Below are 26,992 nucleotides of genomic sequence, written 5' to 3'. Positions count from 1 at the left end.
TGATTCATAATGGCACCAGCAGATGAGGACACATATAGTTTAAAACTACCATATACCATATAATCACTAACACAGAGCTGCGCATGGCGATGTCCTGCAAGCCCAGAATTTAAGCTGAGGGAAGAGAACTGAAAGGCCACCCTGAGACTACATAGAAAACTCCAGGTCAGCCTGGGCTAGAGTGAAACCCTACCTCAAGAAAACAAAATAAATAGATGAATAAATAAATAGGGCTGGAGAGATGGCTTAGCAGTTAAGGCACTTGCCTGCAAAGCTTAAAGACCTGGGCCGGGCGTGATAACTCACGCCTTTAATCCCAGCACTTAGGAGGCAGAGGTAGGAGGATCACTGTGAGTTTGAGGCCACCCTGAGACGACATAGTGAATTCCAGGTCTGCCTGAGCTAGAGTGAGACCCTACCTCAAAAAACAACAACAACAAAAAAGCTTAAAGACCCAGGTTTGATCCCTAGTACCCACATAAAGCCAGATTCACAATCCCCCAGGACCCACATAAACCAGATGCACAAGGTAGCACATGCATCTGGAATTCATTTGCTGTGACTAGAGGCCCTGGTGCGCCCATTCTTTTTCTGTCTGTCTGTCTGTCTCTCTCTCTCTCTCCCTCTTTCTTGCTTAAATAAATAAATAAATAAAAACAATATTAGAAAACACTTATAGAGTACAGGAAAATAACTATTTTAAATATAATAAACCCAATGTACAACACAAAAGGTCCTTCTTCTTTGAATTATATCAGTAACTCAGAATTACAGCAACAACAATAACAAAGATCTACAAACCTCACATCCACTGTATTATTTGATTCATGGTCAAATACTTCAAAGGCATCTTTGATTTTTTTGTGAAAATCTGCTACAATTGCCTCTGCAAAAGATAAAGTAAATTAAGATTGTTTTACTTTAGTTATAAATTCAAAACAAAAATCTCAATAACTAGACTAGAAATATTTTTTATTTTTATTTGCTTTGAGACAGGACCTCACTCTATAGGTCAGGTAGAGCTTGAACTCCATCTTCCTGCCTCAGGATGTGCCACCATGCCCAGCCAAAGAAGAAAAGGAAATAAAGAAAACTACGAAGAAGCTTTTTCTGATCCCCTTTACATACCATTTAGCATGGAGATGTCAAAGAAGAGAACAGACTTTTATTTGCAAGCAGAGAGAGAGAAAGAAAAAAAGAAGAAAGAAGGGAGGAAGGGAGGAAGGGAGGGAGGGAGGAAAGGAGGAAGGGAGGGCGTGTAGGTGCACCACGGCCTCTTGCTACTGCAAATGAACTCAAGATAAATGTGCAACTTTGTGCACCTGGTTCTACATGGGTACTGGAGAGTCAAATCTAAGCTGATAGGCTTTACAAGTGTTTTCAACCACTGAGCCATCTTCCCAGCCCCTAGAACAAACATTTTTTGGGGGGGAAGGGTTGAAGCAGGGTCTTGCTGTAGCCCAGGCTGACCTGGAATTTACTATGCAGTCTCAGAGTGGCCTCAAACTCACAGTGATCTTCCTAACCCTGCCGCCCAAGTGCTGGGATTAAAGGTGTGCACCACCACGCCCAACAAACAAACTATATAAAATTATTTTTTTGTTGGGCTGAAGGGATGGCTTAGCCGTTAAGATGTTTGCCTGCGAAGTCAAAGGACCCAGGTTCGATCCCCCAAGACCCATGTAAACCAGATGCACAAAGTTTTGCATGCATCTGGAGTTCATTTGCAGTGACAGAAGGCCCTGATGTGCCCATTCTATGTGCCTCTTTCTCTCCCTCGCTCTCGCTCGCTCTCTCCAAATAAATAAAATAAAATAATTTAAAATATATATTCTTTTGTGGGGCTGGAAAGATTGCTTAGTAGTTAAGGTATTTGCCTGCAAAGTCTAAGGACCCATGTGTGATTCCCCAGTACCCATGTAAGCCTTATGTATAAGGTGGAACATACATTTGGGGTTCATTTGTAGTAGCCAGAGGCCCTGGCATGCATCTTCTCTCTCTCTCTCTCGCTCATAAATAAATAATTTAAAATATTTGAAAATAAAATATTTATTTCTGAACCGCAAAGTTACTTTAATGTTATTCTTAAATACACCGTCCAGATCAGACACCTGTCTAGCCCACCCTCTCTAAAGTGGCTCAGATGCTGTCCTAGCCTGACAAACAGTAAATCCAAGGCAACAGATCCCATCTACTCATCAGTAGTGTGCCCAGCCATCCCCATTTATGCTTGAAGAGGGTTGGCAGTAGGTGACAGGCATAAAAACCAATCTGTGGCACTCTTCAGAGAGCTTCAAACAAGTGTGGAATCAAGGCTCACACATGAAATCATAATTTTGTTAATAAATGTTTACTGAGTACTTACTATATGTCATGAACCCTTGTGTCAGAAACACAAGCCAACACATCTGTGTCTTTCCACAATGTCAGAATTTATTGAATAACAATAAATTCACAAGGTACGGAGGTTTCAATGGCAGCAATTTGTCAGATACTCCCACTTTCCATGATAGCCCTGGCTGAAGCAATCAGGCTATTTCACATCAATCTTAATTTTGTAATTTTTAACTTTTTAATTAAAAAATTTATTCATTTGCAAGCAGAGAGAGATAGGAGAAAGACAGAGAGAATGGGCACACCTGGGCCTCCAGCCACTGCAAATGTACTCCAGATGCATGCACCACTTTGTGCATCTGGCTTTATGTGGGTACTGGGGAATCAAACCCAGGTTATTGGGCTTTGCAGGCAAGCACCTAAATGGCTGAGCAATCTCTCCAGCCCAATTTTCAATTTTTTTTTTTTCCAGGTAGGATCTCACTCTGGCCCAGGCTGACCTGGAATTCACTATGTAGTCTCAGGTTGACCTCAAACTCACAGCAATCCTCCTACCTCTACCTCCCAAGTGTTGGGATTAAAGGTGTGCGCCATCACGCCCAGCTCCAATTTGTAATTTTTGTTTTGTTTTGTATTGTTTTTTGAGGTAGGGTCTCACTCTAGTCCAGGCTGACCTGGAACTCACTATGTAGTCTCAGGGTGGCCTCAAACTCATGGCAATCCACCTATCTCTGCCTCCCAAGAGCTGGGATTAAAGGCATGCGCCACCCTGCCTGGCAATTTTTAACTTTTTAATTAAAAAACCTTTTTAATGTTTTATAGTAATTCCGCAACCTACATATATGCTCATAGATATATTTAGTGTATGATATGTAATGTGTATTTTGAGTGTTAACATTAGTGAGACACTCCTCAGGGATAGGGTGGGAACCTTCCCCATCAGCTGTGTTTGGTCAGTTGAAGGTAGTTCAAGAAGTGCCTTGAGGGCTGGAGATGGCTTAGCGGTTAGGCGCTTGCCTGTGAAGCCTAAGGACCCCGGTTCGAGGCTCGGTTCCCCAGGTCCCACGTTAGCCAGATGCACAAGGGGGCGCACGTGTCTGGAGTTCGTTTGCAGAGGCTGGAAGCCCTGGCGCGCCCAGTCTCTCTCTCTCCCTCTGTCTTTCTCTCTGTCTCTGTCGCTCTCAAATAAATAAATTAAAAAAATTGAAAAAAAAAAGAAGTGCCTTGATTTACCCCTGGGTGGTCAGGTGATGGGGGTCGTCACCACAGTGCTTGCTAGGTGTCCACTTCTTTATGAGATCCAGGTGAGGGAGTTACACCCTCTCCCTGGTCTGTGTTTCTAGTAAGTTCTTGGGTCTGGTTCTCCTTAGATGAGTTTTTCTTTGTTTGTTTGTTTTTCGAGGTAGGGTCTCACTCTAGCCCAGGCTGATCTGGAACCCACTCTGTAGTCCCAGGCTGGCTTTGAACTAACAGTGATCCTCCTAACTCTGACTCCCTGGGCTTAAAGGCATGTGCCACCATACCCAGCTTCTTTATATGATTTTAATATGCTCATATGCTCCTACAGTCCTGATCCACTCCACTAATTTATGAGATGGCATCCTTTCAACTCCCAGGAATAAGTCATTTATCAGTCTGTGCCACATATGTGATACTGGACAGATGGTGCCATTTACCTGTCAATCTACACACAGTCATTCTCTACCCTCGAAATGCAGTCAAAAGCTGCTTGTAAAATGGAGTCTCTCAAGCAGAGCACAGGCTGAAAATCATTATTCTATATGGAGTAACTTTAGAGCAGGGCCTAGCCTACTTTTAACATTATTATACAAGTTCTAGACACTATTCTAGCAGCCAAGGTTATAGTAAGGAGCAAGCAGACAAAAGGTCCATGCTTCATAGTGAATTTTATTGGGGAGGATGTATAAGCTTATACTATTTGCAGACATATGTAACAGGTCATATGATGCTAAAACCCAGAGGTGAGAATAAACCAGGGAAAGATGAGAGGAGTTCAGTGGGAGAAGTGATGAGGGGTAAGGCTTCAGGATATACCTAATAGAGCTTGGGAAGGTACAATCTGTAATGTCGCCTGTCAGTTTTGGGGAAAATACAGAATCACAGGAGTGCAGATCAGAGAGGTGTGCACTGGAGGGTAGGGAGAAGAAGGTCTAAGGGCCTGTAGCTCCTTTAAGATTTGGGCTTTTGCTTTGAACACAAAGACAACCCACCTAAGGGTTCTGAGCATCAAAGTGGCCTCCTTGTAGTCACCCTGGTTACTGTGTTGACAGGACACTGGAAAGAGAGATGGTTGCCAAAAGCAGTGTGGAGGCTGCTATAGAGATGAAAGGTGGCTGCGAACCAAGAGGGAGCAGCAGACGTAGAGTGAAATGACAGGGTCTGGACGAGTCTACGGGCAGAACCACCAACATACGCTACCAGACCTGATGCTGTGAACAGTGTTAGGGGTCACTGACTTCAAGGTGTTTGGCTCAGCAAAAGGGGAGCTGAGACTAGAGCTCTGGGGTACAGCACATAAAGCATAAGGCCCTACGGTGGATCCCCAGTACCACAAAAATGTGGGGGTGGGGATGTAATCAACTCTCAAATTTTTACATCAGTGTCATGGTTACACACATGTCAAACAGATTATTCTTCACATGGTCTTTTGGATAGAATATATTCTGAGTTAAATGAATTCTGTTATACTGGAATCAATGTAACAACATAACTAAGTCTCAAAGCTTATTTAGCAATAAATATAATAGGACATTCAGGAAGGGAAAGAGCAATAAAGTTTGAGCATAGACTAATTATTTTAATTTTATATATATATATTTTTTTTTTTAATTTTTTTTTTTTTTTCCCCAAGGTAGGGTCTCACTCCACCCCAGGCTGACCTGGAACTCACTATGGAGTCTCAGGGTGGCCTTGAACTCACAGCGATCCTCCTACCTCTGCCTCCCGAATGCTGGGATTAAAGGCATGCGCCACCACGACCAGCTTATTTTAATTATAAACATAACACCACCAAATAGAAATGAATCCCCTACCCGTAACCCCACTTCACCTCAGGTATAGGTCATAAGAAGAAAATAATTTAAGAGTCAAAAGAACAAAATGGAGCCGGGCATGGTAGCACATATCTTCAGTCCCAGCACTTGGGAGGCAGAGGTAGTAGGATGTCTGTGAGTTCAAGGCCACCCTGAGACCACATAGTGAATTCCAGGTCAGTCTGAGCTAGAGCCAGACCATGCCTCAAACAAAACAAGACAAAATAACAAAATGGGAAATTTTAGGTGGCATACACCTTTCATCTCAGCCCTCAGGAGGCTGAGGTAGAAGGATCACAGTGAGTTCAAGGCTAGCCTGGGGCTACCATGTAAGTTTCAGATTAGCCTGGGCTAGAATAAGACTCTACTTCAAATGCCCCCCACACCAAAAAAATTTTCTATCACTCACAGTTTCTTTATTCTTACATAATCACTAGTCATTTTGCTGTATTTTCTTCCTATTCTTTTCAACTCGTGTTTTTTTGTACTTTTTTTTCCAATTTTTAAAAAGCTATTTATTTGAGAGAGATAAAGAGGAAGATGGAGAGAGAGAGAAAGGGTGTGGCAGAGCCTCTAGCCACTGCAAAGTAACTCCACACACATGAACAACCATGTACATCTGGCTTACTAGGGAATCAAGTGTGGGTCCTTAAGCTTTGTAGGCCAGTACCTTAACCACTAAAGCCATCTCTCCAGCCCCTGTTTTTCTTTTTGAGTTAGGGTCTCACTGTAGCCCAGGCTAAACTGTAACTTACTCTGTATTTCCAGGTTGGCCTCAAAGTCACAGTGAGTTCTCTGCCTCCCAAGTGCTTATGTGTCTGCCAAGTCCTGCGACTCTTTTTTTTGTTGCTGTTGTTGTTGTTTTCAAGGTAGGGTCTCACTCTAACCCAGGCTGAGCTGGAATTCACTATGTAGTCTCAGGGTGGCCTCAAACTCACAGTGATCCTCCTACTTCTGCCTCAAGTGCTGGGATTAAAGGCATACACCACCACACTCAGCTTTTTACATTTTTTTGTTCGCATTTTTTTAAAATCTATTTACTTATTTTTGGTTTTTCAAGGTAGGGTTTCACTATACTCAAGGCTAATCTGGAATTCACTATGTAGTCTCAGGGTGGCCTTGAACTTATGGCCATCCTCCTACCTCTGCCTCCCTCCCAAGTGCTGGGATTAAAGACATGCGCCACCACACCCAGCTCATTTTTTAAAAAAAATACTTTATTTTTATTTATTTATTTGAGAGAGGGAAAAAGGCAGAGCAAGAGAGGGAGAGAGAGAGAGAGAGAATGGGCTCTCCAGGGCTTCTAGCTACTGCAAACGAACTCCAGACGCATGTGCCACCTTGTGCATCTGGCTTACATGGGTCCTGGGGAATTGAACCAAGGTCCTCTAGCTTTGCAGGCAAACGCCTTCATCTTTTTTAAAATTTAACTTTTTTATAAACTAAAATGCAGCAGTAAGAAGGGAAGAAAATGTAGAACAAGGAGTTCAATCTATAACGGACTGTGAATAATCAATTGAGATAACACACTACCTTCAGACCAGCCATTATCTTTCTTTATATAGCATTTACCCAGTGTTATTCATTCACTGAATGCACACTGTGTATTACGTTCTACATCAGTTGCTTTCATACACACTTAGAACAACAGAAATAAATGTGTCATTGTTAGGAAAAAGAAGCCAAAGCTCACTGAGGTTGAGCAAGCTGTCCAAGACCACAGCTTATTAAGTGGCAGAGCTAGATGGAACCTTCATGAAGAATCAAGCCTCTTCCTACCTCAGTCACACTCCACCTGTTAGTGTTCATAACACACGAACTATAACCTATATTTCTTTGACATCCATGATGTTTTTCCACATTGTAGCAAAACTTGCATAACCTTCCATTTTTCCATAGGAATATGTTACAATTTATTGATACAATTAAATTTTATAATATGGCAATGAAAAATATAATTTTAAGTCAGGGATAGTGATGCACACCTTTAATCCCAGCATTCGGGAGACAGAGGTAAGAAGACTGCCATGAGTTTGTGGCCAGCCTGAGACTGCAGAGTGAGTTCCAGGGCACCTTGGGCTAGGGTGAGACATTACCTTGAGAAACAAAACAAACAAAAAAAGCATGGCTTAAATTTATACTTCTCTGATTCCATGTGAGACTGAATAATGATCCACACACTTGTTTACCACCTGTTTTCTGTTAGTAATTAATCATCTGCTCAGGTTCTCTACTCAATTCCTATCAGGCTCTTTTGCTGTTTCTTAACAATTTGTGTGAGTGTCTAGAAAAACAAAGGCTTACCCCAGGCCAACACTACTACAAACAGTTTACAAGGTCAGCTGTTTATATTTGTTTTTCTAAAATAAAAATAGCTGTTTTTACTGGTCATTATCAGCATAGATTAGTAGACACAAGTGAACAGTTACGGAAGAGTTTAAATTAACTAAAATTCTTCTCCTATCACCCAGAATACTCTTAATATTATTCTATAATCTAACATTTCACTCAGAAATAAACTGTAAGCATCCTTCATTCTCAAAGATATCAATTGGCTAGGCATGGTGGGACACACCTTTAACCCCAGCACTTGGAAGACAGAGGTAGGAGGATCGCTATGAGTTCAAGGCCAGCCTGAGAATACACAGTCAAGTCCAAGTCAGCCTGGGCTAGATTAAGATTCTTACCTTGAAATACAAAAGCAAATAAATACAAGGCATTTATTGGCCAGGTATGATGGTGCATGTCTTTAATCCTAGCACTCAGGAGACTGAGATAGGAGAATCATTGTGAGTTCAAGGCCAGCCTAGGCCTATACAGTGAGTTCCAGGTCAGCCTGGGCTAGAGATAGATCCTACTTTGAAAAAGAAAGGAAGGAAGGAAGGGAGGAAGGGAGGAAGAGAGGGAGGAAGGGAGGGAGGAAGGGAGAAAGGAAGAAAGGAAGGAAGGAAGGAAGGGAGGGAGGGAGGAAGGGAGGGAGAATGAATTGATGCCTAATTAAAATCTAGGCTTTCCCTAACTTGGAATCGTTGTCGCCAGGCCCTGGTATAATGTGAATGGAGAGCGGGGCCCTCATATCTCAGTGTGAGCTAGTGCAAGCAGTCTGGAACCAAGGCTTCCCAGAAGGAGGACAAGGCCACACAGAATCCAAGGACATGCCTGGCAGTCTGTGAAGGGGAAAGCACCACCTGTTCCTCGTTGCCAAAAATACAATCTACCACACCCTGTACTTCAGAAGTCAGACACAGAGTCCACTGTTGCCTGCTGGGGAAAGCTCAGGGAGCTACTAGAGAAGTTGATTGGTATTCCAGGCACCAAAGGAGCTGCCATTCACTCCGAAGTGCAAGCAGTTAGGACTGAGGGAGGCTGATGGCTGTAGCAAGAGTCACAAACACTTGTCCTTACACAGACCAGCTACTTCTGTCCCTAAAGGCTGTGTCCTTTTAGTAGCAGCCAGGCTTGCAGCATAGCTCTAACAACATGCATGTGTGTATAAACTAAACCTCCATCATTGACTTTGTTATGAAAAAAGATTTCCTTAGGTAGCCCAGAAGTGGCTCAAACTGGAGAGCCACCTGCCTCAACCACAGAGGTGGAATTGTATGGAGACACTATACCAAGCTTCTTATTTTTATTATTATTATTATTTTAGGTTTTGTTTTAAAGGAAGAGAAAGATAATTGCCATGCCAAGGCCTCAGCCACTACAATTGAACTCCAAACGCTTGTGCCACCTAGTGGGCATGTGTGACCTTGTGCTTGCCTCACCTTTGTGCCTCTGGCTAATGTGGGATCTAGAGAATCAAACACGGGTCCATAGGCTTCAAATGCAAGCGGCTTAACAGCTAAGACATCTCTCTAGCCCTGTTATTTTGGTTTTTCAAGGTAGGGTCTCACTCTAGCCAAGGCAGACGTGGAATTCACTATGTAGTCTCGGGGTGCCCTGCCACCAGCATCCAGCTATACCCAGCTTCTTTATAAGCTTGAAATAAGATGAGGGCTGGAGAGATGGTTTAGTGGTTAAGACACTTGCCAACAAAGCCAAAAGGACTCAAGTTCAATTCCCCAGGACGAATATAAACCAGAAGCACAAGGTGGTGCATGCATCTGGAGTTTGTTTGCAGTGGCTAGAGGCCCTGGCATGCACATATTCTCTCTCTCTCTCTCTCTCTCTCTGAAACAAATAAATAAATAAATTTTAAAAATAATATGAGAAAGCTTAACTGGATTAATGAACCATTTACATTATTGAAAAATCTTCTAAGTTGTATTTGCCAATTAAATTATGAGAGCTTAGGCCTGGAGACGTGGTTCAGTTGGTGAAGCGCTTGCTCAGTATGCACAAGGCCCTGGGTACAATCCCTGGCACCATATAAACCACACATGGTGGCACAAGCCTGTAATCCCAGCACTCAGAAGGTGGAGGCAGGATGATCAGAAGTTCAGGGTCATCCTGGGTATAGTAAGCTTGAGGCCTACTTAAACCACATGAAATCCTATAAAGAAAAAATTGATGGGTACAGTGGCATATACCTTTAATCCCAACATTTGGGAGGCAAGAGGTACGAGGATTGCTGTGACTTTAGGGCCAGCTTGGTACTACAGAGTGAGTTCCAGGTTAGCCTGGGATAAAGTGAGATTCTACCTCAAAAAAAAAAAAAAGACAAAAAAACAGAGTGTAAGATACATTATAAAATTCTTATACTCTTAGCTGGGCATGGTGGTACAAGCCTTTAATCCCAGCACTCAGGAAGCAGAGGTAGGAAGATCACTGTGAGTTCAAGGCCACCCTGAGACTACATAGTGAATTTCAGGTCAGCCTGAGCTAGAGTGAGATCCTACCTCAAAAAAACCATAAATAAATAAATAAATAAATAAATAGAAATAAAAATATTATACTCTTGAGAGGGAGACAGGTAACATTAGGCAGAGGCAGTTAGACAAGAAGGCCCATAAGAGAAATATTAATCTTTTTTATTAAATAGTTTATTCAAATCTTAGGCCTTTTACATTTTTTAAAAATTTTTTATTTAAAAATTATTTATGTGAAAGAGATTGAGACAGAGAGAGAGAATGGGCACATCAGGGTCTCCAGACACTGCAAACAAATTCTAGATTGCATGTGCTACCTTGTGCATCTGGCTTATGTGAGTCCTGGGGAATTGAACCTGGGTCCTTTGGCTTTGCCAGTAAGCACCTTAACCGCTGAGCCATCTCTCCAGCCCCTACTTTATTTTTTTTTTATTTTTGTAAAATTTATTTTATTTATTTGCAATAAAGAGGCAAATACACACACACACACACACACAGACATATATATATATATATATATATATATATATAGAGAGAGAGAGAGAGAGAGAGAGAGAGAGAGAGAGAGAATGGGTGTGCCAGAGCCTTCAGCCACTGCAAATGAATGCTAGATACATGCACCATCTTGTGCATTTGGCTCACGTGGGTCCTGGGGAATCAAACTTGGGTCCTTTGGCTTTTCAGGTAAGTGCCTTAATCACTAAGCCATCCCTCCAGCCCGAGAAATATTAATCTTTAATTCGCACCTGCCAAGTGGAGCACAAACAAACACAGTAACAAAAGTGGCACGTATATTTGGAGTTCACTGCAGCAGCTGGAGGCCCTGGCATGCCCATACTCTCTGTCTCTCTTCTCTCTCTCACTGCTTGCAAATAAATAACTAATTAATTTGAAAAATAAAAGCCTCCTTAGGGGCTGGAGAGATAGCTTAGCGGTTAAGGTGCTTGCCTGTGAAGACTAAAACCCCAATTCGATTCTCCAGATCCCACGCGAGCCAGATGCACATGGATGGTGGCACATGCGTATGGAGTTTGTTTCCAGTGGCTAGAGGCCCTGGAGTGCCCATTCTAACACACACACACTCTCCCTCTCTCTGTCTCTAATAAATAAATAGTAAAAATAAAACCTTAAAAAAAAAAAAAAGCCTTGTTAGAGCCCACAAGGGGCTTCTGTCTTCTTTCCAAATCCCAGGATGTTCATCTCCCAGTAGCTGAGGTTTTTGCTACCAGTAAGCTTTCATCCTTCCCACCCTGGCAGCAGCTAAGCTGCCTAAACAAAAAGGATATTTTGTTTTCCCCTAGGCCCGTGGACATAGGCCATCAGACCACATGGGTACATCCATTACCCCTTCTTTGATCCTCAGACTCTCCCTTACCCCTCCTGACTTCGGAATAAAAAATGTAATTATTTGGGCTTGGAGAGATGGCTTAGTGGTTAAGTCACTTGCCTGCAAAGCCTAAGGACCTGAGTTCAATTCCCCAGTACCCACATAAAACCAGATGCACAAAGTGGCACATGTGTCTGGAGTTTTTTTGCAGTGACTGGAGGCTCTAGTGTGCCTATTCTCTCTGTCTCTCTTCTCTATCTTTTTGTTTGCAAATAACTTAAAAAACAAATTTTTAATGTCATAATTAGCCAGACATGGTGGCACATGCCTTTAATCCCAGCACGCTGAGACTACAATGAATTCCAAGTCAGAGTAGGCTAGAGCAAGACCCTACCTCGAAAAACCACACACAAAAGAAAATTTAAATATCTTTCCCAATCTTGTTTTATTCAATTATTTTGTTAAAAACAGACACAAACTCAGGTTTAGGGTTTGAGTTTGAACCACCATAAAACAACCTGTCATACTCCCAGAGAATATAAATATTTAAGAAAATGTTTCTATTAAAAATTCTGGGATTAAAGGTGTGTTCCACTACGCCTGGCTCTAAAATCTTATTTATTTATTTATTTCTCTTGAGAGGGAAAGAGGCAAGTTTTCTTCTAGAAGAACCCCAGCAATATATTAAATTTTTGTTTTGTTTTTTCAAGGTCAGTTCTCAGTCTAGCCCAGGCTGACCTGGAACTCACTCTAGTCCCACACTGGCCTCAGACTCACACAGATCCATCTACCTCTGCCTCTCAAGGGTTGGAATTAAAGCTGTGTACCACCACACCTGGCCTATATTAATATTTGGGGGAGGGGAGTTTTCCAAAGCAGAGTCACACTCCAGCCTAGGCTGGCCTGGAATTCACTCTGTAGCTCCAGGCTGACTTTGAACTTTTGGGGATCCTCCTACGTCTACCTCCCAAGTACTAGGATGAAAGGCATGCACCAGCACACTCAGTTATATTAATATTTTAAAAAGGTATTTCATTTTATTATGGCAGTATATTTACTGGCAAGCATTAAATCAATGTATTCTTGAGAAAAACATTTTATTTGGCAGTATCTTAACTGCTCAAGTGTTTATTTCCAGACATTTATTTCCCCTCCAAATAATTCCAACATGAAAATGTTTGCTTAAAAATTTAAAATGAGGGCTGGAGAGATGGCTTACCGGTTAAGTGCTTGCCTGTGAAGCCTAAGGACCCCGGTTCAAGGCTCGATTCCCCAGGACCCATGTTAGCCAGATGCACAAGGGGGCGCATGCATCTGGAATTCATCTGCAGTGGCTGCAAGCCCTGGCGCGCCCATTCTCTCTCTCTCTCTCTGCCTCTTTCTCTGTCTGTCGCTCTCAAATAAATAAATAAAAAATAAACTTTAAAAAAAAAAATTTTAAATGACAGCCGGGCATGGTGGCGCATGCCTTTAATCCCAGCACTCGGGAGGCAGAGGTAGGAGGATCATTGTGAGTTCAAGGCCACCCTGAGACTACATAGTGAGTTCCAGATCAGCCTGGACTAGAGTAAGACCCTACCTTGAAGAAAAAAAATTCAAAGTGAGGGCTGGAGAGATGGCTTAGTGGTTAAGGTGTTTGCCTACAAAGCCAAAGGACCCCTGTTTGACTCTCCAGGCCCCACATAAGCCAGATGCACACAAGATGGCACATATGTCTGGAGTTCGTTTGCAGTGGCTGGAGGCCCTGGCACACCCATATTCTCTCTCTCTCTCTCTCTCTCTCTCTCTCTCTCTCTCTCTCTCTCCCTCTCTCTTTCTTTCTCTCAAATAAATAAATCAATAAAATATTTTTAAAAATTGAAAGTGAACCAGGCATAGTGGCTCATGCCTTTAATCCCAGCACTCAGGAGGGAGGGGTAGGAGGATCACCGTGAGGTTGAGGCCACCCTGAGACTACATAGTGAATTCCCGGTCAGCCTGGGCTAGAGTGAAACCATACCCTGAAAAACAAACAACAACAACAACAAAAGAAAGTGAAATAATATTTACTTTAAGACATTAATAGTAGCCAAAAGTATCACAACTCTATGATAATTTTGTGCATATGATAGTAATATAGTGGTAGAATTTATTTTCCAAGGAATTACTAGAGGAAAGATAGAGTTAAAATGTTCTAAATACTAGCCAACAAAACATGTTGCCCTTATCTCTTATTCCATGTTCTTCCATCAAGTGCTAATATTTTCCATGAGCTAAGAGATGCTACCTGTGGGTAAAACTGTTACAGAGCAACCTAAGAGGAAGCTCTTCTCTCTCCTGTAATTACACAGCAAACTGACCTTTCTGAACAGAAAGGGGGGCTGCGTACTGCACGCACCGCAGCTACATCTCTATGTGTACTCATCCTGTACAATGTATTGTGTCCCATTTGCCCAGATCTTAAGACACAAACATAGCTGCACATGATGGCATGCTATAGTCCCAGCTATTCAGAAGGTACAGGCAGCAGGATTGCTTGAGCCCAGTAGTTTGAAACCAACCTAGACAACATGACCAGATCCTATTTCAGGAGAAAGAAAAAACACATTGTGCCACACCACAAGTGTATAAAGGCTCAAATCTACATCCCAGTACTCAAGAAGGATTGCCATGGAGTTCGAAGACAGCCTAGGATACAGTGAGGCGCCTTCTCAAAAATATGCATGAAAAGAATATAAAGGACTGGGGACATGGCTCAGTGATTAAAGGCACTTGCTTGCAAAGCCTCCCAGCCTGGGTTCAAGTCCCCAATACTCACATAAAGGCAAATGCACAAAGAAGTGCATGCATCTGGAGTTTGTTTGCAATGGCTAGAAACCCTGGTGTGCCCATTCCCCTTCTCTCATATTCTCTTTCTCTGCTTGCAAATAAATGCATATTTTCAAAGTACATAAATAAGAATTGGGCTGGAGGGATGGCTTAGCAGTTAAAGCCCTTGCCTGCAAAGCCAAGGGACCCAGTATTGATTCCCCAGGACCCACAGAAGCCAGAAGCACAAAGTTGCACAGGTGTCTGGAGTTCGTTTGCAGCAGCTGGAGGCCCAGGCATGCCCATTGTCTCTCTCTCGTAAAACATAGAAGAAAAAAATGAATGACTGAATTAACATCTATCCTTCACAAACTCTTCCAAAAACCTGAACCTAAGGAAACATTTCACCACTAATTCTATTAGGTAAAAATAAACCATATTTAAGTGAGGTGTGTGTGTGCATTATGAGATATAGGCTACTATGATTGACAGGCTGGTTGTAAAGTCCTGGGCTCAACTGATGCTCCCACCTCACCCTCAAAGTAGATAACCGGCATATAAGTTGCACCACTACACTCAGATTGAACTCGATTTAATCAGAAGAAAGGAAAAAAATAAAATAAAATAAAAAGCAATCCTCCTACCTCTGCCTCCCAAGTGCTGGGATTAAAGGCATGTGCCACCTCGCCCAACTTCCCCCTGAATTATTTTTGTTTAACAGAGAAAGAGGGAGGGGGAGAAAGAAAAAAAATGGGTGCACCGGAGCCTCCAGCCACTGCAAACGAACTCCAGATGCGTATGTCACATTGTACATTTGGTTAACGTGGGTCCTGGGGAATTGAACCTGGGTCCTTTGGCTTTGCAGGCAAGCTCCTTAACCACTAAATCATCTCTCCTGCCCACCCTCTGCATTCTCATGGGTATTTATTAGATCCTAATTCCTGGGCATGCTTTTAAGAATAATTATCCTTTAGATTACCTTGAGCATTTTTTTTTCTCTCCCAAAATAATTCAAAATATTCAAATGAAGAAAAATGGGCTCGGGATATAGCTCAGTGGTTGCGGAAAAATGCTTGCTTAGTATGCCCAAGGCCCTGGGTTTGATCCCCACTGCTGTCATGAGAAAAAAAGGGCGGCAGGAAGGAGGGAAGGATTAAGAAGTAGTATAGGGCTGGAGAGATGGCTCAGTGGTTAAGGTGTTTGCTTGCAAAACCTAATGACCCAGATTTGATTATCCAGTACCAACACAGTCAGTTGTACATGCTTCCAGAGTATGTTTGTAGGGGCTGGAGGCCCTGCACACCCATTCTCTCTGTCTGTCTCTCTTCTACCTGTCTCTGCTTGCAAATAAATAAGTAAAAATATTTTTTAAAAATTTGAAATCTCTAAAAATAAACCTACATTCCACAGCTGCGGCCGTCCCCAGTTACAGGGCGATGCGGTCTGGCCACGCTGTAAGATGAGCAGTGTTGGTCTGTCTCATAAGTTGCCAGCTCACTGTAAACAGCATCTATAAATTTGAAGACTTTCTGAAAAAATTATCAAGCCCCAAAACAGTGTGTAATCACAGATACGTCTATAAAAAGATGTCTGTCAACTACATTTTTATAATTTAGAATGTTGCAGTTTTCAGCTCCCTGTCAGCTATTCCTAGGGTGTTTTTTAAGTGTGGTTTGTTAAAGGCCTTCCATAAACCAACTGATTTCTTTTTGTTTGTTTGTTTGTTTTATTTTTTTATGAGAGAGAGAGAGAACTGGCATGCCAGGGCCACTAGCCACTGCAATTGAACTCCAGATGCATGTGCTACCATGTGCATCTGGCTTACATGGGTTCCGGGGAGTCAATACTGGGTCCTTAGGCTTTGAAGGCAAGCACCTTAACTGCTAAGCTATCTCTCTAGCCCTGATTTCTTGATTTAATCACTTCAAATAGCCAATTTGTTGTTTAAAAAATATTTTATTTTTTATTTATCTATTACAGTCTGAGGGAGAGAGAGAGAATGAGAATGGGTAATCAAGGGCCTTTAGCCATTGCAAACAAACTCCAGACACATGCACCACTATGTGCATCTGGCTTACATGGGACCTGAAGAATCGATCCTGGGTCCTTAGGCTTCGCAGGCATGTGCCTTAACTGCTAAGCCATCTTTCCTGCCGTTGTTTTTGTTTTACTTTTATCTTTATCTTATTCTTTATGTTTTTGTTTTTGTTTTTGTTTTTGTTTTTGTTTTTGTTTTTGTTTTTGAGGTAGGGTCTCACTGGCCTGGAATTCACTCTGTAGTCTCAGGCTGGTGTAAAACTCACGGTGATCCTCCTACCTCTGCCTCCCAAGTGCTGGGATTAAAGGCGTGAGCCACCATGCCTGGCTTGTTGTTGTTTTTAATATTTCATTTGCTTGAAAAAGAGGTAGAGAGAAAAAGGCAGAGAGAGAGAGAGACAAAATGGGAGCACCAAGGCCTCCAGCCACTGCAAATGAACTCCAGATGCATGCACCACCTTGGGCATCTGGCTTAGGTGGATACTGGGAAATCTGACCTGGATTCTTAGGCTTCACGGACAAGTGCCTTAACCTCTGAACCATCTCTCCAGCCCTCAAATAGGCAATGCTGATTTAATAAATGTAAGGATCTTTACATAATTTCCCAGAAATTCTGTCATTAATATAAAAGTTTTTAATTTGCCAGGTGTGGTGACAAATGTCTTTAAGCCCAGCACTTGGGAGGCTAAGGTAAGAGGATTGCTGTGAGACCATCCTAGGGCTACAGAGTGAATTTCTGATCAGCTTGGAATAGAGTGAGACCCTATCAGGATAGGGGCAAGCAGAACTGCTGCATACTTATAATCCTAGCACTGGGGAAGCTGAGGCAGGAGGATCATGGGATAATGCAAGGCTACACAGTAAGTTCCACTCTAGCCCAAGCTACACAGTAAGACCCTGTTCCAATAATAATAATAAGTGTGCTGGATGACTCTGCAATTTTGTTCAGACAACTGCAGAACCTGGAAAAGCTGTTGCTGCTATTGATGCATAACATACTGCTATTATTGGTCTTTTTATATGAATATAAATATGTATACTATATATATATACAAATATATATATATAATTTAAATTTTTGGAAACTTTAGTTGTGCTGCCAACTTTGAAAAAAAATCCGCTTACCATGTTGAGTTGGCATTATACAGAAATTAATAGCCATATTGGTCTAAAAATGTTAAACTTAATTTTTTATACATTTGTACAGGGGTAACGCACTGTATTAAATATATAAGGTCATCTACATGGGTTTGATTACAGAAACTAATAAAGTATTCTCTAAATAAAAAAAGAAAGATAATAGGCTGAGCATGGTGTAGGAGGATCACTATGAGTTTGAGGCTAGCCTGAGACTACATAGTGAATTTCAGGTTAGCCTGGGCTAGAATGAGATCCTACCTCGAAAAACCAAAAACAAGAAAAAAAAAAGCCCTGCTAAAACTAATTAACTATGTATGTATGCATGCATATTTATTGAGATAAGGTTTTTCTACCCCTCAAACATAGGATATTCCTGCCTTATGTATGCTTGGCAAATACTCATCCCCAGCACCAACTATATAGTTAATCAAGCAGACCCTGCCTCCTAGCTGGTCCATTTCTTCATCTGTAAAATAAGAACTTTTATGAAAATTAATTGAAATTAGGTACATAAAATGATTAGCATAAAACTGGCTCATATTAAACAAGTTCTCAACAAGGATTACCAGACGATTAATCAAAAAGACTAATATGCAATGTGGTGGTTTGCAAATTGGTTGTCTCCCATAGGCTCAAGTGGTCTGAATGCTTGGTCCCCAGTTGGTGGCAGCTGGAGGAGGTGTATTGTTGGGAGTGGGCTTAGGGAGGTCACAGCCAGCTCCCTCTTGCCAGGGATTAGCTTATTCTCCTGTTCCTGTTTCCGCCTGCTGTGGAAGAAGTGGTGCCCAGCCTCTGCTCATGCCATGCTTTCCCCTGACACCATGAAGCTTCCCCTTCATGACTGTAAGCCACAACAAATGCTTTCCTCTCATCATCTGCTTTTGGTCAGGTGCTTTATACCAGCAATGACAAGGTAACAACAACACCGGGGCTGGAGGGAGGCTAAAGGCACTTGCTCTGTAAGCCTGTTGAATGGAGTTTGAATCCCCCGCACACACATAAAGGCAGACACAAAGTGATGAATGTGTCTATAATCCCAACGGGCCTATGACAATGGGAGATAGAGATGGGAGAATCCTGAAGCTCTGGAGCCTGATACACTGGCCTTTCCAACAGTTAAGACAACAGAAATCCTTTTTCAAACAAGGTAGAAGAGGAGGGATACAATTCCTACATTGTCCTCTGACCTCCACGTGCATGCCATGCCATGACATATACACACACATCATATATACACACACACACATTAAAAAAGGAAGGGGCTGGAGAGATGTCTTAGCGGTTAAGCACTTGCCTGTGAAGCCTAAGGACCCTGGTTCGAGGCTTGATTCCCCAAGTCCCATGTTAGCCAGATGCACAAGGGGGCGCACACGTCTGGAGTTCGTTTGCAGTGGCTGGAAGCCCTGGCACGCCCATTCCCCCCCCCCTTCCTCCCTCCCTCTTTCTCTCTGTCTGTTGCTCTCAAATAACTAAATTAAAAAAAAAAAAAAAGAAGGAAGGAAGATGAATACCAAAAGGAATTGCAGGATAGAGAGATGAATTGCAGGATAGAGAGATGGCTCTGCAGTTGAAGTTGCTTCCTTGCAAAGACTGATGGCCTGGGTTCAATTCCCCATTACCCATGTAAAGCCAGATGGACAAAGTGGCTCATGCATCTAGAGTTTATATGCAGTAGCAAGAGGCCCTGATGCACCCATACTCACTCTTTCTGTCTACCTCTTTTTGTTTGTTTTGTTTTTTTGTTTTTCAAGGTAGGGTTGCACTCTAGCTCAGGCTGACCTGGAATTCACTATGTAGTCTCAAGGTGGCCTTGAACTCATGGTGATACTCCTACCTCTGACTCCCAAGTGCTGGGATTGAAGGCATGTGCCACCATGCCTAGCAAGGGCTGAATATTTAGTGATTTCCTTTTTATAATTAAAATATATTTTATTGATTTATTTGAGAGCAAGATAGAGATAAAGAGGCAGTCAGAGTAGCTGGGCATGATGGCACATGCCTTTAATCCCAGCACTCGAGAAGGCAGAGGTAGGAGGATCACTGTGCACTTGAGGCCAGCCTGGGATTACAGAAATAGGTTCCAGGTCAGTCTGGATTACAGTGAGACCCTATCTCAAAAAGCCAAAGTAAATAAATAAAAATTCAGCCCTACTCCTGAACTCCAAAGAGAGATAAGGGGTTGGGACTGAGTTAATTATAAGTGACCAACCATATCAACAGAATGAAACCACCATAAAGACTCTAAAGAAAGGGGTTAGGAGAGATTCTAAATTGGAAAACACAAGTATGTATCAAAAAGGTGATGCACCCCAAGTCCAGAGACTAAAACTCCTGGGCTCTTTCCAAAGCTCTTTTTGGTTCCTTTACAGTAAAGTGGCAAGCACAATTAACGTATAATGCCCAATTTGTAGACAAGTCAGACAGTAGTGTGGGTAGTTGCCACTTACTATTGGCAATTGACATCTTTCCATGGGGGACAGTTTCATGGAACTAACTTGTAACCTGTGTGACTTGCACTAATTCCAGTAGTGCCAGAATTGAGCAAATTGTAGAATACCAGAACTGGTGTCCACGGAGAACTGAAGAACTGTTTGGTACAGAAAATATACACAGTATCCCACTGGTAGTGGTAGTAGTAGTAATGATGCAGCTGTACTTCAAAAGAAAAACCGCTCACATCCATGGAGCTGTGTCAAAAAAATAAAAGAAAGGGTTGGGGAAATGGCTTAGTGGTTAAGGCATTTGCCTGTGAAGCCTAAGGGTCCTGGTTTGATTCCCCAGGACCCACATAACACAGATGCACAAGGGGGCGCATGCATCTGGAGCTCATTTGCAGTGGCTGGAGGTCCTGGCATGCCCAGTCTCTCTTTCACTCTATCTGCCTCTTTCTCTCTCTCTCGCGCGCGCTCTTAAGTAAATAAATACAAAATAAAAATAAAAGAAAGCTGGGTGTGGTGGCGCACACCTTTAATCCCAACACTTGGGAGACAGATGTAGGAGGATTGTCATGAGTTCAAGGCCACCCTGAGACTACATAGTTAATTCCAGGTCAACCTGGTGCAGACTGAGACCCTACCTCAAAAAACAAACAAACAACAACAAAAAAAAAAAAAAAGATAAAAGGAGCCAGATGTGGTGGCGCACTCCTTTAATCCCAGTACTCAGGAGGCAGAGGTAGGAGGGTTGCTGTGAGTTCAAGGCCAGCCTGGGCTACACAGTGAGTGCCAGGTCAGCCTAAGCTACAGTGAAACTCTACCTCAAAAAACCAAAATGTTTTTAACTAAAAAGTAGTAACATTCAATAAAAGTTACCCATCATTATTACTATTTTGTCTAACTTGGAGAAATTGTTCAGTGTTGCAAGAAAATAAGTTACATCAATTTTATGGAGAAAAATTAAGTCTGGGGGCTGTGGATGTAATTCAGTGGTACAGCATTTACCTACAATGCCCAAGGCCCTGTGTTCGAGTCCCGTTCCAGCAACACCAAAAAAGCTCTTTTACTCCTCCACAGCAAGTATGCATAGAAACAGGATAAAACCGGCAATATCTAAATTTCCCACTCAGCCTCAGTTATCATGAGCATCAGTTTTGACGACGCTGTGCTCTTCTTGTGCTTCACTGTTTTGGGGGGGGGGGGTTCAAGGTAGGCTCTTTCTAGCCCAGGCTGACCTGGATCTCACTCTGTAGTCCCAGGCTGGCCTCAAACTCACAGCGATCCTCCTCCCTCTACCTCCCGAGTGCTGGGATTCAAGGCGTGTGCTACCACACCCAGCTCACTAATAGTTTTGAACTACAAATTACTATAACTTTGGGGATTGTGTTTTGAGGCAGGGTCTCACGCTGGCCCAGGCAGACCTGGAACTCCCTATGTAGCCCAGGTTAGTCTCAAATTCATGATGATCCTCCTACCTCAGCCTTTTGAGAGCTAAGATTAAAGGTGCAAGCCACCACACCCAGTTTAAAATCTTGAATAAAGTTTTATATTTCATACTCCTGTCAAAGTATATTTTGCCAGGGCTGGAAATGTTACTCAGGTGATACACTGCTTATTTAGCATGTTCAAAGCTCTAGATTTACTTCCCAACACCGCATAAACTGAGTGTGGTAGCACACACCTGTAATTCCAGCACTAGGGAAGTGGAGGCAAGAGGATCAGTTCAAAGCCATCCTTGGTTACATAGTGAATTCAAAGCCAGCCTGGAATACATGAGACCCTGTCTTTAAAATATATATATATATGGCCAGGCGTGGTGGCACACATCTTTAATCCTAGCACTTGGGAGGCAGAGGTAGGTAGATCACCATGAGATCAAGGCTACCCTGAAACTACATAATGAATTCCAGGTCAGCCTGAGCTAGAATGAGACTCTAACTCAAAAAAAAAACAAAAAAAAATTATTTAGTTTATTTTTATTTTTATTTAGTTTTTTTGTTGTTGTTTGTTTGTTTGTTTGTTTTTCTAGGTAGGGTCTCACTCTAGGCCAGGCTGACCTGGAATTCACTCTGTAGTCCCAGGCTGACCTTGAACTCACAGTGATCCTCCTAAAATATAATATAACCACAGGTGGCAAAGCTTATTTATATTTTTAAATATTATTTATTTATTTATTAAGCAGAGAGAGACAGGGAGACAGAAGAGACAGAGAGAATGGGTATGCCAGGGCCTCTAGCCACTGCAAACAGATTCCAAATGCTTGCACCATTTTGTGCATCTGGCTTTACATGAGTACTGGGGAATTTAACCTTGGTCACTAGGCTTTGCAGGCAAGTACCTTAGCCATTGAGCCATCTCTCCAGTCCCCCCACCATAGCTTATTTTTTGTTTTGTTTTGGTTTTAGTTTTTGAGGTAGGATCACTCTAGCCCAAGCTGACCTGGAATTCACTATGTAGTCTCAGGCTGGCTTCAAACTCACAGCAATCATCCTACCTCAGACCATGCCAGCCCATAGCTCATTTTTAACTAGTATGTAAAGTATTAGTTTTCTATACAGCTGTAGTGGTTTGATTCAGATGTCCCCCATAAACTTACGTATTCTGAATGCCAGGCTCCCAACTGATAGAGATTTGGGAATTAATGCCTCCTGAAGGCATATTGTTGGGGGCCAGCTTAAGGGTATTATAGCCAGGTTCCCCTTGCCAGTGTTTGGCACACTCTCCTGTTGCTGTTGTCCACCTGATGTTGGTGAAGAGGTGATGTTCACCCTGAGGTTTGGCTTGTGATGGTGAGAAAGAGCTTTGCCTGGACTGACCTAGAAGCAATTTGTGCGAGAGGCTTGCTGTTATGCCCATGTCCTGAGAACTTGTGCAGGTTGCAGTGTGTAGAAAATGAACTTGTGTGAGCAGAGGGATATGACACAAAAAGAAGTCTTTTGGCCAAAACTGCTGACCATTCAGCTGCAATTGTATGAGAGACTACAACCACGGAGATTGGTCCAGCTGACCCGCATTGGAATGCAGAAACAGAAAAAATGCAGTCTTTTGAAGGGGCCTAAATGCTGAGGGAGTGTCCTGTTCTTCAAAGTCTGTTTTATTACCCACTGGATTAACAAATTGGCACCCTACCTCATATTGTGGAGTATAAGAAATGCAGGAAAAAGAGGGTCATTGAATTTGCAACAGTCTTGTGTTTTGGAAATGACCATGGGCAGTGTGAAGCAGGTTTGCTGGATGGCTGCAAGGAGACCAGATGGAGCCTGGGGATGAACCGTGGGTTGCAGTGGAGACCCAGTGGAGATGCCAGGACCACAAAATGGCTGCTCAGAAGAGCTGCTGGCCCTGATGAAGTTGTCCAGGACCGTGAGTAGCCTAGCCTAGCTGGAGGGGCGGAATTGGCACTCCAGAGACTTGTTGCTGGTTAGAATTATCAGACTTCGAGACTTGTCACTGACTAGAGTTGTTGGACTTGAAGATACAGAGTTTAATGTTTGCCCTGTTTAAATCTTGCATTGGTTGAATATTTCTTTGCAATGTCCAAGGCCATCTTTTGCAGTGTGTTTATTCTGTGCCATTATGAGGTTTTTTTCTTTTTCTTTTTTTTTTTTTTTTTTTTTTTTTGGTATCATGGCTCAATTAAAAGACCTTAGACCTTGGGGATATTTGGACATCACTGGGAGTGATAAAAACTATGGGAACTTTTAAAGTTGGATGAATACACAGCATTTTACATCATGTATTGTTATCAGTTTATGGGGGTCAGTGGCAGAATGTGGTGGTTTGATTCAGGTGTCCCCCATATACTTAGGTGTTCTGAATGCTAGGTTCCCAGCTGATGAAGATTTGGGAATTAACACCTCCTAGAGGAGTATATTGTTGGGGGCAGGCTTATGGGTGTTATAGCCAGTGTCCTCTCGCCAATGTTTGGCACACTCTCCTGTTCCTATTGTCCACCTGATGTTGGTGAGGAGGTAATGTCCACCCTCTGCTCATGCCATCATTTTCACCTTCCAATCATGGTGCTTCCCCTCGAGTCTGTAAACCAAAATAAACCTGAGCCCCCCGCCCCACCACAAGCTGCTCTTTGTTTGGGTGATTTCTGCCAGCAATGCGAACCTGAGTACAATAGTCTTTTCAAAAAACAAATGTGTATATATTTTTTCTTTCCTTTTTTTTTTATTTTTGTTTGTTTTGTTTTGTTTTGTTTTTCCAAGGCAGGTCTCACTGTATCCCAGGCTGACCTGGAACTCACTCTGTAGCTCCAGGATGGCCTCAAACTCAAAGTGATCCTCCTATTTCAGCCTCCTGAGTGCTAGGATTAAAGGCATGTGCCACCCCACCCAGCCAAATATTTTTAATTTTTTTAATGTATTTATCTGTGAGCAATGAGAGGCAGAAAGAGACAAAAAGAATGGGCATACCAGGGCATCTTGCCACTGCAAATAAATTTGAAACATGTGCCACTTTGTGTATCTGGTTTTATGTGGGTACTGGGAATTGAACCCAGGCTAGCAGGTTTTGCAAGCAAGTACCTTTAGCTGCTCAGCTATCTCCCCAGCCCTCAAACAAACAAAAATTCTTTTTTTTTTTTTTTTTGAGGTAGGATCTCACTCTAGGCCAGGTTGACCTGGAATTCACTATATAGTCTCAGGGTAGCCTTGAATTTATAGCAATCCTCTTACCTCTGCCTCCTGAGTGCTGGAATTAGAGGACTGCACCACCACGCCCAGCTCAAAAATGTTTTGGTGATTCTCCTCTGCCCCCACAATCTCCTGGTTGAGTCTCCCACTCTCCACAGCCTCCCTTCCACTTTCATGTTACATATGTCCCATTGCCCTCCCCCTCCTTCTCAACACCTCTTTTTTCCCTCTTGTGGTCCTTCTAGTTTCATTGCCTACACCAACACTTCTACACATATGTATACATATATATAAACATTAAGGGCTAGAATCCCATATGATAGGCAACACATGGATATTTGTCTGAGTCTGTGTCATCTCCACTTAATATAATACTTCCCAAATATATCCATTTCCTGTACGCTTTATTTTTCTTTCCAGCTGACTAAAATTCGATTCTGCATATGTGAACAGTGCAGCCCTCACACGGATGTGGTAGTATGTATGCAGAAGAACATAGAGTCCTTTGGAGAAATGCCCTGGGGTGGTATAGCTCAGTCATATGGCAGTTTACTTTCAATTGTTTTAATATTTTTATTTATTTATTTGCAAACAGAGACATATAGAGAGAAGAGAGACAGAGAGAATGAGGATGTCAGGACCTCTAGCCACTGCAAGCAGACTCCAGATGCATACACCACTGAGCATTATGTGGGTTCTAGGAAGTCAAACCTGGGTCATTAGGCTTTACAGAGGCAAGTGCCTTAACTACTGAGCCATTTTCCCAGCCCTATTTTTCAAATTTTTGAGAAAAATCCATTCTAATTTCCATAATGGGCTATACCAGTTTATGCTACCACCAGCAGTGGATGAATAAGTTCCTCTTTCCCACATCCTTGGCTACTTCATGTTTAATTGTTCTTATTGTATAAGGCCACAGCCGATAGCAGACCTGTTTATTATAAAATAAATATAATTAAACTAATATGTCAGCATAACAATAAAAGGCTTTTAGTTGATATTAGAGGCATGTATTATCATTATATAATAATTTCTGGGCTTGAGAGATGGCTTAGTGGTTAAGCACTGGCCTGTGAAGCCTAATTACCCAGGTTCGAGGCTCGATTCCCCAGGACCCATGTTAGGCAGATGCACAAGGGGGCACATGTGTCTGGAGTTTGCTTGCAGTGGCTGGAAGCCCTGGCACACCCATCCTTTCTCTCTCTATCTCTACCTCTCTCCCTCCTTCTATCTGTTGCTCTCAAATAAATAAAAATAAACAAAAACAAAAAAATAATAATTTTCTTTTCTCTACTTCTATTCAATATTACTGATGCCAAAAACCTCATAATATATTGACTTTGGCAATGGGAATGCTAAGAAGACTAAAAGTATGTATGATACTAAATTAAAATCAAATGATAGAAAGAAAAAATTTTAAAAAGTTAAGCTTAATTTCAAAAGAAGAAAATGATAGAACAGAGAGAGAGAAGGAACACTCATAATCAAGTAAAAGTCAAATCAACTAAGGAATTTTTTATTTATAACTCCCAGTTTATTGAAAAAGCAATCTTCCCTGACATATATGCACATGAATTTGAGTTCAGCTATGTTAAGTGCACTGAAATTACCTACACTTGCCTGCAGCTTTTTGATTCTTAAGAATGTTGTCAGTATTTAAGCACTTTAATATAATGGGACTTTTCCCAACTTTTTTTTTTTTTAAACATTTTATTTATTTATTTGAGAGCGACAGACACAGGGAGAAAGACAGATAGAGGGAGAGAGAGAGAATGGGCGCGCCAGGGCTTCCAGCCTCTGCAAACGAACTCCAGATGCATGCGCCCCCTTGTGCATCTGGCTAACGTGGGACCTGGGGAACCGAGCCTCGAACCGGGGTCCTTAGGCTTCACAGGCAAGCGCTTAACCGCTAAGCCATCTCTCCAGCCCTTTTCCCAACTTTTTAAACTACTTTTTCATACCTAAGCCAACTTATGTGCATTACGTGTGTTAATGAGTATCTCATACACATGTCCTTCTGACCATAGATAAAACATAGGTGTCCTTTTTGGAAGTCATTACATATTTAGAGCAAAGTTGGACAAGTAAACTGAGGAAATTAAGGGTGATAAAGACTAATTCTACATCTATAATTCCTTCTTTCTTTTTCTTTTTCTTTCTTTCTTTTCTTTTCTTTTTTTTGGGGGGGGGTTGTTTTTCAAGGTAGGGTCTCACTCTAACTCAGGCTGACCTGGAATTCACTATGCAGTCTCAGGGTGGCCTCAAACTCATGGCGAGCCTCCTACCTCTGCCTCCCAAGTGCTGGGATTAAAGGCGTGCGCCACCACGCCTGGCCCTTCTTTCATTTTTGAGACAGGTTTCACTACATAGCCCAGGGTGGCCTATAACTCATGATCCTCCTGCCTCATCTTCCCCAGTGCTGGAATTA

General features: G+C 42.3%; 1 protein-coding gene across 2 annotated transcripts in view; it reads right to left on the bottom strand.

Annotated features, from left to right (window-relative positions):
* The window catches only part of Efcab2 (EF-hand calcium binding domain 2), a 114,329-nt gene that overhangs the window by 67,979 nt on the left and 19,358 nt on the right, over nucleotides 1-26,992 (bottom strand). For both annotated transcript variants that reach the window (XM_045131962.1, XM_045131961.1), the window contains exon 2: nucleotides 802-886. In XM_045131962.1, coding sequence (XP_044987897.1) covers nucleotides 802-886 — 85 coding nt within the window. The remainder of the gene's footprint in view (nucleotides 1-801; nucleotides 887-26,992) is intronic.

Source organism: Jaculus jaculus, chromosome 1 (genome assembly GCF_020740685.1).
Source record: "Jaculus jaculus isolate mJacJac1 chromosome 1, mJacJac1.mat.Y.cur, whole genome shotgun sequence".
Lineage (NCBI taxonomy): Eukaryota > Metazoa > Chordata > Mammalia > Rodentia > Dipodidae > Jaculus > Jaculus jaculus.
Note: the sequence above shows the minus strand (reverse complement) of the source record. Positions and strands in the feature narration are given on the sequence as shown.